The 17,882-nt window shown below is 38.2% G+C and overlaps 1 protein-coding gene across 1 annotated transcript in view; it reads left to right on the top strand.

Annotated features, from left to right (window-relative positions):
- The window catches only part of MAP4K5 (mitogen-activated protein kinase kinase kinase kinase 5), a 99,735-nt gene that overhangs the window by 43,390 nt on the left and 38,463 nt on the right, over positions 1 to 17,882 (top strand). Inside the window, exons 4-8 of the mRNA XM_060693837.2 lie at positions 9,850 to 9,940; positions 10,774 to 10,838; positions 13,257 to 13,312; positions 16,180 to 16,227; positions 16,446 to 16,488. Of these exons, the coding sequence (XP_060549820.1) occupies positions 9,850 to 9,940; positions 10,774 to 10,838; positions 13,257 to 13,312; positions 16,180 to 16,227; positions 16,446 to 16,488 (303 nt within the window). The remainder of the gene's footprint in view (positions 1 to 9,849; positions 9,941 to 10,773; positions 10,839 to 13,256; positions 13,313 to 16,179; positions 16,228 to 16,445; positions 16,489 to 17,882) is intronic.

Here is a 17,882-nt window from a genome sequence, read left to right as displayed (position 1 = left end):
TCAAAAAAATCCGATTTAAATCAAAAAAATCCGATTTAAATCAAAAAAATCTGATTTTTTTTTATTTTTTTAAAAAAAATCATTGATTTTTATCCACCCTGGGCTAAATTGATTTAATTCGATTTTACTTCTGCTCTTAAATTTTTGTATTCTATGTGTTTTATCTTGTGCCTATTCACCGCCCTGAGTCCTTCGGGAGTAGGGCAGTATATAAATCAAATCAAATGAAAAATGAAAATGAAAATGTATATTGAGGAAATACATATCTAAAAATGAGCACATTTTATAAAAAGTGCTTATTAAAAAAACTGGTGTTGTTTGAAGCAGTCCAGTTCAGGAAACAGAATCCTCAAGAATGACTGGAGATCTATTTTATTGAAGTAGGCTCTAGCAGCAGAATCTGGAAAGCTTAGCTGTGTTTTCCTTTCCCTTCTTATACTCCAGGAAGTTAAGGCAGAGCCAGTTTGAGTTTGTCTAATGTTTTCTTAAAATATGGACTGAAAATATGTTTTGGTAACCATTACCAAGTAGTTTCTTTCACCTGTGGTTTTCCACTGGCATAATATCTGAAGACCAGAGAGACCTAAATTCAAATCTTCCATTAGCAACAGAGGTTCACTGGATGGTTTTAAGCCAGTCACTATTTCAGGAGAGTGGTTGGGAGTGAGAGAGATTGATTGAACAAGATAGGGTTATGTATAGTGTGTTTGCCTTGTGCTTTTGGAGGAAAGTTGGGTATAAATCTAAGAAATACATGAAGCAGAGAGAAAATATCAGAAACTGATGAGAGTTGAGATATATATCAGGATGGAAGAATGAGAAGCTGAGCAAATTGAAGTTGAATTTGGTACAAGAGGTTATCTTTTGTGTTCATCAGTAAGGTAATTTGGTGGCAATTCTGCTATATCCCCTCTCATTTTATTTCCTGTTCAGACATTCTATACATTCTTATAATTTTGTCAGGCAAACATTCTTTTTCTTCTTTATCAGTATATCTGTGTATGCGTGAATGTGCATATACCCACAACACACATCTACACTGGAGCACTTCTTTCAGTTCCAAAAGCTTCAGGCTTCAGCTTAGTGTCTGTCAGGTTGCCAAAGTTCCATGCGTGATACCTATTTTGAAAAACCTGTCAGCCGGTTCTTTTTCAATTTTTGCATTATGCAGGTTGAGATTTTGATTACACAGCTCAGGAAAGACATACATCATTCACAGCTGTCAGAGATGAGCATGACGTGTGCATAACAATGTTACTGTAAAGTTTGTTACTGAAAGTTGTTTTCATCTCTTGATCGGCCTGTGGCCTCTCATTCTTTGTCTATCACTTGAGTGCTCATTTCAGCAGTGCTTGTTTCAGATCTCAGGGCTGCCATGACCATGATAAAAAAAGACACTCTGCATCTAATGTACCAAGGAAGTGCATGTTCTTAACTACATGTAGTCCTCGACTTACAACTGGTCACTTAGTGACCAGCAAATATACAATGGATTGTCACCATTGCAACTGGCTTGCATTTAAGCTCTTTGCAGCGTCCTGTGGTTCACATTATCATGTTTTACAATGATTTTGCCTAAAACTGGTATTTACTTCTGATTTTCAGCATAATGGCCTATAGCGAACAATGGACTCACTTAACAACTGCTACCTTCAGTTAACAACCATTGCAAAAATAGTTTATAAAATAGAGCCAGTCATACAGTGCCCTGCTTTATGACCTTCATGACGACAGTAATGGGCAGGATTCATTACAGTCATAAGTCAAGGTCTACCAGTATCGTAAAGAGTGATAATTGAAGAATTAATATGAAATGGGATTGCAGCAATAGGGAATATAACTCTCCCCCCCCCCATTGCAATCATAATTAAAATAACTTTCCTCTGAATGGTCTGGCTGCATGGAGGGGTAGGGAATTTTGCTTTCCTCCTTCTCTTTGCTAAAGAAGCAGAAAAGTGTCTCCAGTCTCACTGCTTAATCCCCAGACTCTGGGGAATGGGATTTGGCTGCCTCCTTGATAGCTTGCATTTGATTAATTGCTCTTTCTCCAAAAAGAATTGCACAAGAATCTGTTCTACTCTGTTTCCACTGATATCATGTACAATAACAGTGGTTGTTTTTCTTTTTCTTAATGCACCCTCAGACTATAAAGCTGCTGGGCCTGATGCTGTCCTGGAAGCCTTAAGACTTCCTCCCTTAAAACAACTTTTATATAGTATAACAGATATTGTTATAAGTAGCTATTGACCAGTAGGAAATATCACACAACTGTTGTCTCCAGGGGTCAATATCTTCCACATTAGATACTATGTTTGATCCTTTAAAGGGATTTGAACTCACACTTAATGCCTGTACAGTGCATAGAGTTGTCTTGGCCTCTATGTCAGTAGCTTGTAGGAAGGGAGGTCTTCCTGCAGGAATCTATATAAATATGCCTTCCTTTTTACTACTGTTTGCTTGTACTATATCACGAAAATTTATCTAGTATGAGAGCATATAGCAAAACGGAAGGTATACCTATAGCTTCTGTAAATTGCTATCATTGCTACTGACCAACAGGAGGCACTGACCAATCACATAGTGCCTTCTACTGGTCAGTAGCAATCATAACATTCATTATCAGAACTTTTATAATGTATGCTACAGGGGGGGAAAACCAAGAATAATTGATTCTTCTCAAGAAATGTGAGCACAGGCTGGCCACTACTAAACACATTTGAGTAAGGTAGCTACTGTTGTGACCTAGGCCCAAGTAGTTATTACCAGACACAATCAGTCCTAAACAAACATATTTTATTAGAACAGCTGAGAATTACTTCATTCTCAGCTTAGTCCAAATTAATTCCAAAACAAATCCTTCATAAACAGTCCTTCAGCCTTATCACAAACCTTTGTCTTCTTTGGCACCCTGCCAAAGGCTTTTCTTGGCAAAACCCCACCAAGTTCAGAAGCAAGAGATGCCGACAAGAAACAAATGTAGCAACGTTGCTTTCCTACAAAGATCTCAAGAGCCGTTGCTGCTCTTTTAAGCCTTCTGGGAGGGGTCAATCATCTCCTGGCCTTATTCCCAAGTCATCCTTTTTGCTTTAGCTGCTCTTGCCTAGTACTAGGAACAGGCTCCTCCTGTACCTCTGCCTCTCTGCTATCCGCCTCTGGAGTCCGCGCATCGCTCCCAGATGGCCCTGGCCCCATCTCTGCCTCCGACACAGAGCCCTAGTCCCGGCCTTCCCCTGACTCCAGGACTGGCCTATTGTCCTCCCCAACCTCCTCACTGTCCGACTCCGCTGCCAGCTCCGCAGGCTGCTGGCGGACCACAACAGATCTTTTTGAGTGCCATCCTGCTCAAGCAAGCCCTACTCTCTTGTCCTCTAGACATTGTGATGAGCTTTCTCCCCACCATAAAAAAGAGCAGTGTCGCATCTTCCCTCTTTTTTGTTTAGACATTCCCAAGATCTTAGCTGCATTTCTTAGAGAATAAGGCTGGTTTTACAGCAAGAATGCTGCATTAATTTTTCCCAATGATCAAGAATGAACTCAAAGTAAGGCCTGGAGATTGCCATATTGTCCTGTCTTCCCTCTTACAACTCATTTTAATAGCTTGCTGTCATTTTAGTAGCCTGCTATCTGATAGTTGGGCTTTGTGTTTGGCTTTAGATCAGTGTCTGCCATTTATGAGTTTCCAGAGCTGATTCTCAGCTAGTTTATTTGTTGGCTGGGGCTGAGCTAAAGGATAGGTTCCTCAGATACAAGTGTAGGAAATGTAATGCGGTGAGAGCCTCAACCGAGTCTCTGCATGTAGTTGGGCCATCTTATCTGCACTAACCATCAGCGACAGCTTGTTCTCTTGTACAGATGTGGGATTTACAACTTCCACTTCAGGGTTTGTGGCTTCCAGTCAGACCTGGGCCTCCTATCCTCCCACAGCACCTCATACTTTAAAAAGAAAGTCTGCATAATAGCAAAGCTGACATGATAGTATCGTTTCCCCTCTGGGTTATTTATAGGATATACAGGTCAAGGTATGCAGAATTTTACAGAGTTTCACACACAAGGAGAGACCACATACTGTAGAAAGGTGAGAAAAGAAGCCATAGTTTAAACAGAGCTCCCATTTTTCATACCTTTAGGCTGAAAAAGAGAGTAGTACTTATCTCTGCCTACTTTGAAATGCATGATTTTGAAGCCCTCAATGTTATTTCCAAATACAGGTAGTCCTAGGCTTATGACCACAGTTGAACCCCCAAACATTTTTTTTGCAGGATCCCATGACACATATATTTTGCCTTCATTCGTGAAAATTTCTTTTGCTAAGTGTTAAAGTGAATTTTGCCTCTTTTTACAACCTTTCTTGCCACAATTGTTCAGTGAATCTGGCTTCCCCATTGACTTGACTTGTGAGAAGGTTGCAGAAAGTGATCACATGATCCCAGGACACTGCAACCATCATAAATATGATTCAGTTGCCAAGCGTTTGCATTTTGATCATGAGACCACGGCGATGCTACAATTGTCATGTGTGAAAAACAATCATGAATCACTTTTTTCAATGCCATTGTAACTTTGAACAGTCACTAAATAAACTTGTAAGTGGAGGACTACCTGTAAAAAAAAAATCTCAAAAATTCTAGTCTTTTCTGATGGGGACAAGTGATCAAACTCCCTGATTATTTTAGTTGCTCTCTCCTGTTTGCTCTTCTGTGGTATTATATCATTTTTCAGTTAGATTACAGCTTTATTCGGTATGTATTCTACATGCAGACATACTATACCACAAATATGTATAAGAGTGGCAGTGTTGGCAGTTTCATTTTAGCCCCTTTTTGTAATGTTCTTTGGCACAGAATTTGCTTTTCTCCCAGCTGCTGTACATTGAGTTTATGTCGTTTTTTAAATTTGGCAAATTTACAATATGTGGATTTCCATCTCCCAGAATTCCCCAACCAGCATGGAAGTTGAAGTCCATACATCTTAAAGTTGCCAAGTTTGAAAAACACTGATTTATGTTGACCCCAAGGTCTTTTCCCTGGTTAATTACAGATGTCTCAGACCCTATCAGTGTGTATGAAAAATTAAGGATCTTTACTTATCACTGTACACTGTGCTTTGTTTAACAGGGGAAAAAGAGTAGTATGAATTGAGAAAGTCAGAAGTAGCAAACAATTCCAATTTTCAAGGGTCAGCTGTCTATTTTGCATTTGAGAGCTCTAGACTTTTGAATTCTATCTTCAAAAGAAGTGATGTGTATGCTGATTGGAATTTGTTATTTATTCCTTCCTGGCAAATATGCACGGACACTGTTTTGGTGGCCCTGGCAAGACCCTATCATGACCACTGATGAATTTGTGGTTATTGTGGTTATAGTAGCTGGGAGCTCCACCATTGCTACCCCCACTCTATCCTTGTGTGTTGTTGTGGGGTGATAAGCGCGTTGATAGCCAATCATATATTTTATTTTTATTTATTTATTTTGTCAAGCATGTAATAGGTAACAGATATAAGTATAAATATAATTATGAATACATGAAATGGATACATATAAAAGGGAACATTAGGACAGGGACGGTAGGCACTATATATAATTCACTGTTCTCACTTAGCATAGGCTTAGAAGCTGTTTTCAATACTTGATGTCTGGAGTTCTTGATTTGTCCAACTATTTAGCTAGAAAAAGCATTTATAATGGGTGAAAAACAGAAGTCAGGACAGCTTCCCATGACTGCTAGCTTAATGGGGGCAGCCAGCCAGCTGGATAGAGCAATCTGTTTCTTTTTTGAATTAAGGCAACCAGGAATGGTGGGAAGTTGTGTTTTGCAACACAGCATAAATTGTTTGGTGCACCACTCTGTACAGTGACCTTCCCTAATCTAAATGGGTAATGATATGCGTGTAGTCCAGTACATCTCAGAACAACCAATAAGCAAAATGAAGGGGATATTTAGATCTTGAGTGAGAATCCAAAAATGTTGTGAAATTTCAGCATTCTCTGCAAGATTTCATATGGACAAACCTTTCCCTCCAACCAAGCATCTTCTTTTTGTAAAGATTATCTCGGAAAAAATTGCCTATGGCAACTGTTCAAATTCAGCTTGCTTTGAAAAGCCTTAAAAGAAGAGGTTGGCATAAACTATATAATCTTTTGATGTATCCTTAAAAGCAGCCTGCCACAAACTTAGGCAAAAGTCTTATTGTCCCATTACCTCATCCTAAGAATATGAGAGGAACTAATGCTAAGTTAGACCAAGGGCGTGTTTGGTCCAGCCTCCTGCTTCTTCAGTAGCTAGTCAGACCAGAGACCAGCAAACAGAACAGTAAAAGCCCTCTCTTAAATTTTGCTTTTAAAAAATGCCAAAAAATACAAGACATCATGATTAGCAGCCATTGACAATTGCATTCTCTGTTAATTTTCTAATTCCCTTTCAAACCCAACTGTACTAGTGACTCATTATGTACTGATATGTTTGTTATGGTGCCATTCCTTTCAGTTGAAAATGCCAGGATTTGAACCTAGGACTTTCTTTGTGCAAGGCATATACTCTGCTGCTGTGACACAAGAGTTTATCCTGTGAGACAGCACTTCAGCCTTTATTCAAAACTCTGGGTGAGAATGAAGCCTTTTCTTGAGTCTTCTTTGAACGCCAGAGGAATCTAAGGAAGCTAGAAGTGATCTCTTTCACAGCGTGGCAAATCATCAAAGATATCTTCCCACCCCCAGTCCTCCTAGTCTCGTTTAATCTTTCCCTGAGGAAGTTCACTGGATGCAACCAGTTTGAAAATTGGAATGGTTCTCCATATCCAGCCTATTTTATCATAAAAGACCAGAGGAATTGCAACCAGCAGGCTTCATAAGATGTTTCCAGTCCTTTGGGGCTTGTGTGCATTTTTCCAGTCACTGAGGCATGCAGGGTTGCTGGCCCTTTTTGCTCTCAGCTAGAGGAAAAGCAGTCATGATGAATATTGGAAAAGCAGTAAAATGATGCACTGAGTGCATTATATTTTGATGTAAAATGGAGTACAATTCACTTTGATTAGGCAATGTGCTTTGGGAATTTTTGCTTAAGGATCTTACATGTGTGCTTGGTTGCTTTTTCAGGTTTTTGTTTTGTGCTGTTTCTTTCTCCTCTTTTCACATGAGCTAGTTTCCTTTTTATATACCTGTCCTGGGATAATTTTGAACCCCTCACCTTTCCCCCAATAACCGTGGATGAGTGTCATTGTTCTGGGGTGCCCCTCTGCTTCAATCTCTGTTTGCTTATAGGTTCTAGTTCTTCTAATATTTTTACTTGTGTATGTTGTTGTGTATGATGTTTCCCACCAGCTGACCTATTTCTCTTGCTGGGACAGGATACAGCAGTATTCCTCCTCCCCAGGAGACACATGGTTCCAGAGATGCGTGTATACTTGCCGCTACACACCTTCAATGTGCTACTGAAACTCATCTAGCTGAACTGTACTGCCAGATGGGCAGAAATCCTTTCTGGAGCCTGTAAATGCTCTGGCTTCATAGAATTGCTGGGAACCTTCTTGCAGTTGTAAATATTCTAAGCTAATTTGTACACCGATAGCGTTCTGTAAACAATCAAGGCTACTGATTTAGTCTTTTATTGCATTTTGTTTCTGCTATGCTGGAACTTATTCATGGGTGCATTTAATTTAATCTCATTATGTTGCAATGAAGAAGTAAAGGGGCAGTAAAATGGGGAAACTATTGGTTTTAGAGTGACAACATAGTGTTGTTTGTACAGTTCAGGACAATCATGGCAACCGGTATAATGACTGTAATTCGATAAAACTATGTTTATACTCAGTAATACTAGCTTAAATTGACAGCTTCTAATTATTTGTTCTAATGAACAAATTGGTTTCTGAATATTTCTTAAAGAGTTTCTTAAGGGGTCAGATGGTTGAATTTGTTGCACTATTATTGTTCCAATAAATTGTTGAGACTATTAAATTTGTGAAAATTGACAAAGCTGCTGGTGCAGCTACTTGCATCTGCATCTTTGGAGGGATTTACTATAGCGTTTTTTTCAAATAAAGTTTTCCTTTCCTCTTTTATGAGGCTTATATAATGGAGATAATGAAACATGGTAAGGAACCTTTGTAATATATAAGCTATCATTCAATTTCATTACTAAATGTACATGTTAAAATATGGATGTAACTCTGGCATAAACACTATAATGGGGCATCATGGTGACAAATGTCAGGTAACAGACTGCAGATTAATACTTATTGATTGAGTGATTGATTGCACATATTCATAGGCCACCCAATTCAAAAGATTTCTGTCAGTTATAGAGTAGAAACTCAGACAAAGTAAATCATTAGTTGTTGGATGTGGAAAAAAATATTTAATTTGTGGAACATGGTGTTTTGATGTACTGTAAAAATTTTCCTTCTGTTTTTAATCAACTTAAATGGATACTTCATCTATTTTTAGTGTTTACAAATTGAGTAATTTCTTCACCTTTTAAGCCTCTCCTGGAACTTGACAGCAATATCTTTTATTTCCTCTCATATTTAATTTGATATTGAAACCATTTACCAGTTTTACAGTACTGTACAGTCAAAAAAGACTTTGCATAGTGTTGTGGTCAGAAAAAATATTCCGCTCGAAATGTTTATCTTGAGACTGATTGAAGTTTCTTTTCAGATTCAAAGCCCCTGTTTCCTTTTTCTAACTCTTGAATGTTTCCTCAACTGTCTGAAATGGGATTTGGGAATAGGGGGTGGGGGTGGAGGAGGCAGGATTGAATGGAATTTGCAAACATAGTAGACATTTCACTAGCAAATCCTGCCAGTTTTAAGACAATTAGATGTAAAGTATTTTAAGGTTTCAATTTTTCTCAATTGGGAAGAAAGAATGCAACTTCCAGGACAGTTGCCGCTACAAATTATATCCACAGCTAAAAGCAAATAATGTGTTGGTGTATCCCCTACCCCCAAAACTCCTGCTCTCCCAGCAGTTCAAATGCATGCAAATGAGAGTAGATAAATAGGTACTACTTTGGTGGGAAGGTAACAACGTTCCATGTGTCTTGGCATATAGTCATGCTGGTCACATGACCATGGAAATGTCTTTGGACAATGCTGGCTCCCTTGGCTAAGAAACGGAGATGAGCACTGCCCCCTACAGTTAGAAATAATAATAATAATAACCTTTATTGTCACTGCACAACATATGTACAATGAGATTGGTGGAGCTCCTTCAGTGCACACACCCTACCCCAACACAATACAATTCACAGTGGAAATAGAAAATCCCTAACCCAATAAATCATATTAAAAAACACCCAGTCCTATTACACTAGTGTGAACATGTTACACATTGTGCTGGCCCTGCAAGTCCATCATACTACGTAGTTATGATGTTATTTCACATTCAGGAGTCTGACAGCTAACGGATAAAAACTGTTCTTTGGCCTGTTTGTGCGGCTGGCTCTGCTTCTATATCTCCTTCCGGATGGTTGGAGGGTAAAGAAGTGGTGACCAGGGTGTGAGTCGTCCCTGAGGATTTTCCTCCCTCTTCTAAAACAGCGAGCCTTAGCAATCTCATCTAGTGGTATCAGGGGACAGCCCACGATGTTATGTGCTGTGCTCACCACCCTCTGTAATGTTTTTCTATCCGTGGCTGTCAGGCTGGCATGCCATACCGTGATGCAATAAGTGAGGACACTTCTATTGACCGGACAGGTGAAACCTTTACTTTACCTTTTATCCCCAAACTATTGTTATATGCAATTGATGCCGATTCAGTTAATCACCACATCAAAGTAAGGAACTAAGATCCCTTTCCAAATTGCAAAACCCGTTGTCATAATTTGCACAATCTTTTTTTTTTCTTCCCAGGAGATGATTTCTCATTGATACAGCAAGAAATCTATATGGTTAAAGAATGCAAACACTGTAACATAGTAGCATACTTCGGAAGCTATCTCAGGTAAGACCCCTTGCTTTTTATGTCTGAATTATTTTCCATGCCAACTTCCTGGAGGTAACCAAATTCATCTACAAATACAGCTGGAAGCTGTGGTTTGAGAATTTAGCTGTCAATTGCAAAATGCAGTTTACTAAAGCTTTATTGCTAGGTGTGGAAGCTTTTCTTTGTCTGTAATGACATAACAGTGAACTTTTCCACTGAACTTAAAAGTGATCTGTTTTCCAGTTCACTGGAATGCAGCATTTCATTGAACTTGATCCTTCTCTAGAGTTGATCTCATTTCAAGCACACATTTTTAAGGCATCTGATAATTGAAAAGCCCCTGTCTGCCCTTAGCTTTAAGGGTAGGTGAGAAATAACAGCATGCCATATTTAAAAGCTGCTCAATTGCTGTTGTTTTGTAAATGGAAATTCTTGTGGCCTACAGTCTGAACAATAAATTGAATGGTAGCTGCATGTTGTTCAGTTTGGATTGTTTTAGAATATATATATGTTCGATTTATATGCCGCCCTTCTCCGGAGACTCAGGGTGGCTTACAATGCGTTAAGCAATAGCCTTCATACTTTTGTATATACCTGCTTAGTAGGGCTTTCGCCCCCCCCCCCAAAGCGGTGTTCTTTTTTATACAAAGTCAGCTTATTGCCCCCACAATCCGGGTCCTCATTTTACCTACCTCGGAAGGATGGAAGGCTGAGTCAACCTTGAGTCTGCTGAGATTTGAACTCACAGTAATTGCAGGCAGCTGGCAGCTAAGTGCTACTTAACAGCACTTTAGTCCGCTACGCCACCAAGGCTGAATATTGATTCTGATCATTTCTGCTTTATTTTTTAGCCATGAGAAGCTATGGATTTGTATGGAATACTGTGGAGGAGGGTCACTTCAAGACATTTACCATGGTATCCGAGGATTTTATTTATTGTATTTACTTTTATTGTGTCCTTCTTCTTCCCAATTTTCTTCCATTTTGTATTCATGACAATTTTAGTGTAAAAAAATAATATATATATATATATATCAATGTTATTTCCTATTGATCATGAAAGCAGTTGCCTCTTATGAAGCCCCTGTGGTGAGCAAGAGGTTTGCTAGACCAATGTTTCTCAATCTTGGCAAATTTAAGACACGGGGACTTCAACTCCCAGAATTCCCCATCCAGCATAGCATAGATTAGCTGAATTGAAATGAGAATAAAGATAAATAGAAAATCGGGGCTGCTCAAATACCATTTTAGATTGAACTGAAAAGGGAAACAACAAGAGAGGGGAAAGAGTAGAGAGAGAGGACGGGAGAAGAGAGGAGAGGAGAGAGGGAGAAAAGAAAGGGAAAAGGAGAGGAAGAAAAGAGGGTAAAGAGGAGCAGAAGAGAAGGCTAGAAGGGGGGAAGAAGAGGAGTGGGGGAAGGGAAGGGGAAGTAGGAAAGAGAAGGAGAGGAAGAACGAAGAAAGTAGGATGAGAAAGAGGAAGGAAGAGAAGGGGAGGAGAAGAAGAAAGGTTGTGGTAAAGGTAAATGGTAAAAGAGCAGCCCCGAAAAAGTAAAAATTAAAAATTAAAATTAAAAGTTAAGATGAATGAAAAATAATGGATAAATGACTATACATGTAAATGTGTCTATGAGAAATAAAAATAAAAACTTTTTTGAAAAAAAAAAAGATTAGCTGAAGCCCCGTGTCTTAAATTTGCTAAGGTTGAGAAACACTGGTCTAGACAAACAGGCAAGAACTTTTCTGAATTGAGAGAAATTGCTTTTATTTGGTTTTCTTTTGAACAAATGAATAATATGATCCCAGGCCTGCAATAGATTTGTGTTCAGACAATTTATTTTTATGTATATTCATTGTTTTTAACAGTCGCTTGGTCGACTGTCGTTGTGAGCCGCCCTGAGTCCTTGGAGATAGGGCGGCATACAAATTTTATAAAATTAATTAATTAATTAATTAATTAAGACTGAGAAATCGGTAGCCAGGGAATAAGACATGCAGCAGTCAGGTTCCAGGGCAGTAATGATGTAAGAAAGGCAGAGGCATCCTCAAAACTTGATAGATTCAAGAATCAGTCAAAAAAAGCAAACAAGCATTAAGGTAGAATCCTTGCAGAAGTGGCAAATAGTTATCCAATTGGAAAGCGAGCTTTAATAAGATGTAATTTGGGGTTTTTTTCATCAGCTGACTGGAATTAACATAAATAGATTACAACAGGCTGATACTATAGATTACCTCAGAGGTCTTCAAACTTGGCAGGTTTAAGATTTGTGGACTTCAACTCCCAGAATTCTCCAGCCAGCATAGCATAGCTGGCTGGAGAATTCTGGGAGTTCAAGTCCACAAGTCTTAAACCTGCCAAGTTTGGGGACCCCTGGATTACCTGGTGCTCTTGAGCCATATAGCACAGGCTGCCAATCTGTGCTATGATAAAGAAAACAAGGCACAGAAGTTTTATTCTAAACAAAACCATAATGCAGTTTTGTCTAAATTTTTACTTCCAGATGTGTTAGATTTAAACTCTTGTAATAATTACACTGTATCCTCTGGTAATATCACAAGACAGAGAATGGAGGCATCCATTTTTATTTTCAGTTAACCACACTTTCTCATGGCCAAACTGACATTAGTGTTAACCAGAGCATTGAGCTGAATCATAGATAATGCATTAATGTTTCTTTAATGCACTTACTTAACATTAATCACAATTTGCATCAGCCTTAACAGCAAGCCTCTCAACTGTTTGAAAATACTTCCAGCTGATGCTTACATGTCACCCTAAGTAATAGTTATACATAGCCAGACTCAGCAACTGCAAAACCAACAAACAAATGACAAAAAATTAGTTGTTATTTGCCACTATAATTCTAGTTTGGGACATAAACATAGAGAGGCAGTTAACAACATGTATTTCTGGGGAAGGCTTCCATAATAGGGATAGCATTACAGAAAATAATCTACCCAAAGCAGTTATTTTCTTGGCACATGAAGATGCCTGTGGGAAGATCTCAGGGTATAGATAGGGTTAGAGAAAGCAGTTCTTCATCATGAAAGCAGGCCATTTAAATTTGTTTGATTCCAGAGATAAACAAAGGGGATGTTATCACAGCTGTATGTGCATCCAAATTCATGTGGCATGCCACTCTGAAAATTTGAGTGCCATGCTTGGATGAATTTGTGGCCTAATCTTTTGTATTTTTTATTTCTTGGTGCACCAAATCCATTACAGTAATGTGGGGTTGGTTGGTTGGCTTGTTTGATGCTTTAGTTAAATTTAATTTAATCAAGAATCTGCTGCTGCATATTTCAGCATTTGTAAATTTGCTTTTCCTTTCAGTAACAGGCCCTCTGTCAGAGTTACAGATTGCATATGTTTGCAGAGAGACATTGCAGGTAATGAATTGCCTCAGGTCACCAAGTCACTTCTTTGGCCTGAGCTGTGATTTAAACTGGGAAGGGGGAGTATAGTTCATACTAAATCAGCTATTGTTCTGTGTTTATTGACAGCAAAACAGATATTTTGCATATGTCTATTAAAGTATCTCTGTGCATCTCTTTTTTTTTCCCTTCAAATTTGATTTTTATTATAACATATAGTGATACATTCAATACATTTCGGTTCATTGGTGCAAATATACATATATACATCTACATACGTTATTACTTGTCTTTTATTTGATATTGTTTCTTAAAGCTAAATTTAATTTCAAAACACTTAAAGATAATAGTGCTCAAATCTCTAAGACTAGATATAATATTGTTAATTTCTCCATGGATTTTGTTTGTTAATTAATGCTTAATCTCTGTACTCTGTTTCCTTCTTTATTTCTTTTACCCATCCATTCGTACCACATGTCCCACACACTATAAAATTCCGAATCTTCTCTGTCATTAATTTCTGAAGTCAGTTTATTCATTTCGGCGCACTCCAGTATTTTGCCAATAACATGTTCTTGAGGTGGTATTTGTTTTTCTTTCCAATACTGGGCAAAGGAAATTCTAGCAGCTGTCACAATATGTATAATTAAATACTTTTTCTTTTTTGCATATTCAATTTTCAAAATTCCCAGGAGAAAGGCTTTTGGTTCGAAATCAAAATTTCTGGTTTCTCTTCAGATCGTATAAATCTTTCGCCTTTTATCTCTGTGCATCTCAAAGCAAATAGTAGCTTCTAAAGTGATACCTTAAATTAATTCCATAACTGCTACTTAACAGTGAAAAGAGGGAACAACAACAGGGATAAAGTCATAAGAGCGAGGATAAGACTTAATATTTCTGTGTTTTTGCATATTGACTACACAGGATTGGTGTAGTTTCTAGAAATTCCAGTTCAAAGATGTTCATCTGAAAAGAATGGTTGAAACCATGTTACCATAGATAAAGCAGAGAGGCAGAACTGTACATTATGAACTAGGAGGTGCCTTGGGGAAAGGGAAGCCCCTGGCAAGCTGGGCGCAGGCCAGGTAGAAATTTTTCCTTGCTCGGGGGCTGAAAATCCTGCTTGGATTTTGGCAGGGAGAATTTTCAGCTCCTGGGTGGAGAAACACACATGGCCTGTGCCAGGCCGCACAGGGTCTTCCCCACCCCCATGAGCACCTTACAGTTCTTACCTGGAACTCTGTCCATTTAAGTCAGCAAGATTGCTTAAAAACCACAACTGGGAGTGCTGAGATTGTGGTCGTTGAATGAAACAGTCGCACGATGTCTTGCTTAGTGACTGCTTCACTCAACGACTGAGATTCTGGTTCCAATTGTAATGGTTAGACAAAAGACTACCTGTACATCAATTGTATTAGGACTATATTTAACATGAAGTTTTGGCACTTAGTGTAACAATATTCAGAACTTATTGTAACAAGTTATCTGCAACAAATATACAGCTTGAGCTTTTATGTTACCATGTAGACATTTCTTATCCTAGTAATTAATGGATAGCAACCACTTACTCATAAACACTTGGATTGAACAATTTCTTCCTACCCAAAAATGTGTAATGGCTAATTTCCAAATAATCATACTGTGCCACATTTTTCTACAGCCATTTGCTAAGCAAATAAATTTCAATTATTTTTAGTTTGGGGCCAGTGTTATTAGTGTGATTGTTCTCAACATCAGATTCCTTTCTTCGTTATTGAAAGCATATTTTATTAATACCAATTTAAGATAACCCTTTTCCTTGATTTTCTTGAGTAGCCTGTTCCACTAACCTTTACAGTTATTTAATTTGTCTTTTCCCTTTATCAAACCAATTAATCTGTGGAACGGCTTGTGTTGTGGGTGCTCCATCACTGGAAGTTTATAAAAAGAGTTTGGGCAGCCATTTGTCTGGAATGGTATATGGCCGTGATGGCGAATTTATGGCACGCGTGCCACAGGTGGCACGTGGAACCATATTAGTGGGCATGCCAGCTCAGCTCTGAGGCGCATGCGCGTGCCGGCCAGTTGATTTTTGGGCCTTCTGGGCCCATCAGAAGTAGGGAAACAGGCTGTTTCCTGCCTCTGGGGGGGGGGAGGCCTGTTTTTCTTTCTTACCTGGCTCCAGATCCTCTCTATTTATCTGGGAGGGGCGAAAACAGCCTTTCCCACTCTCTTGGAGGCCCTACGGAGGCTGAAAGGGCCCATTTCCCAACTCTCAGTGGAACAGGAAGTGATGTTTTTTGCTGTCCCCAGCCTCCAGAAACTCCTAGAGAGGCTCCTAGAGATTCCTAGAGAGGCTCCTAGAGACTCCTGTGCCAAGAGCAGGGGGGGTTGCTCCTGGCACAGGAGTCTCTAGGAGCCTCTCTAGGAGTGAGGCGCGCGACCCTCCCCCGCCCCCCTCTCTCCTGGCACGCGATGGCAAAAAGGTTAGCCATCACTGGTATATGGTCTTCTACTTGAGCAGGGGATTGGACTAGATGACCTCCAAAGTCCATTCCAACTCTGTAATTCTGCATTCTGTAAACCTGCTGCCTTCTACATATGTTGAAAAAGAGTTTTAGCATACCCAACCATATTGGGTAATGACCATATTACTGGGGTAATGATCATATTACTGGGGATGATAGCAATTATAATACCACTATTATCTGAAGGCATGAAATTACAATTTATCCCTAAGGTTGTTAAATACTAAAAATGTTCTAAGTTGCCAAGAGATTTGGCAGTACAAATATTTTAATCATCATCCTGCCTTATTGTACAGATAGTTTAGATATTTTTTTAAATCTAATATAAATTATATCCTTATACTAACTGTTTCTTTTTCTGATTTTTTTTTTCAGGGACTTGCTTATTTGCACATGAAAGGCAAAATGCATCGGGACATTAAGGTATGTGGCTCTAAGAAAGATCTTTAGCTTGTGGCCCAGTAGTGAGAGATCTATGATTCAAATGTTGGAGAACGTGCCCAGTATCCTTTATTATTGTAGATTTTTAGGAATTGTAGTTTATCAGCACCTAGATAACCAACATTTCCCTATATTTACTCTAAAATAGTTTCTTCAGGATAGTAAATAACTTACACTTTTGAAAACTTTTTGTATTTTAGGGTGCAAATATTCTATTGACTGACCATGGAGATATCAAGCTAGGTGAGTGACTTAGCTTTTCATTTTTTCCCCCTTCCATTCAATCATGTCTGATTCTTAGAGACTGCCTGGACAAGTTCCTGTAGTTTTCTTGACTAGGTTTTTCAGAAGTGGTTTCCCATTGCCTCCTTCCTAGGGCTGGAAGAAAGAGACTGCTGGTTTTGTGCCTATGGTGGGAGTAGAACTCTTGGTCTCCTAATGCCTTAACCACTACACCAAAGTGGCTCCCATATAGCTTTCCATAATATAATAATTATAATTCATAGTTCCATGAAATATATATCATATATAAGCATATATAATATATACATAATAATACATAATATAATTTCATAATGGCTTCCATAATCTTTTATCATATACTACATATAGAGTTGAATTGCAACTCTATATTTTTTTTTACTATGTCTCTTACAACTCCTGACCATTGGCCACATCAGTTTATAAGAGATAATTCAAGTGTTTAGAGGACACCAATTTGGCTAATGCCTATGACATCTTCAAAACAATTAATTAGGGCATTCGTCATAGCCCAGACAGGATCCTTCTCTAGCCTTAAAATGGCAGTCCCACAATCTTATTAAAGATTTCATTTGTTTAAAGAACGTAGTTAATTAGAGAAAAGGAGGAAGGTGAGTTATGTAAGTCTCTCTTACACAAGATGAGGAGAAACAAGGCTGCTGAACAATCTGACCCTTTTATGGTAGAGTATAAGACTGTTTTGCAAAGAGGAAAATCTTATGTTTCTAGAGTTTCTCTTGAAATATTATAATAATCTAGAGAAAAAACAATGTTTAATCAACAAAAATGGCTTACGGTTTAAAAATATAAAATATACAGTCCTTAAAAACAAAATTTGGTAAACAAGTACTGTAGATCATTGCAATAAAAACAATGAAATATAACAAATTGGAAGTCTTCAGGGCGTAATAAATACAACTTCAAATACAATAGCAGGAAGATAAAAACCTCATAAAAAGTAATAAAGGTTACATCTAGCCAAATATAGAGCACAGTAAAAACTCTGACTCCTTTTAATTATTGGTTTAGTGGTTTTCTCCTTTACCTTAATGAAGAATGCATTTTAGAACTCTCTTATATATGAGATAATGGGGTTTATAAACTTTTAAAGAAAATCTTATTACTTTTATAAGTCTGTAGAATTGTATTGGGGCTGAATTTTGGGAAACTATGGTTTCATTATACTCCTTAATCTTAGGAATGTTTATTTCCTTAAAAAGGAAGGTGGCAGATCTCCATTTCATGTATTAGCTGAACTGCCTGATGTTTACATCTCCTGGTCACAGATGCATAGGAGTAGGGTTTTTATTATTTAGTAGTAAAAGAAAATGTATATATTTGAATATATATTCAGAATCACCCTTTTAATTACTTCA

This window comes from Pantherophis guttatus, chromosome 1 (assembly GCF_059756535.1).
Source record: "Pantherophis guttatus breed Tessera chromosome 1, ASM5975653v1, whole genome shotgun sequence".
NCBI lineage: Eukaryota > Metazoa > Chordata > Lepidosauria > Squamata > Colubridae > Pantherophis > Pantherophis guttatus.
Note: the sequence above shows the minus strand (reverse complement) of the source record. Positions and strands in the feature narration are given on the sequence as shown.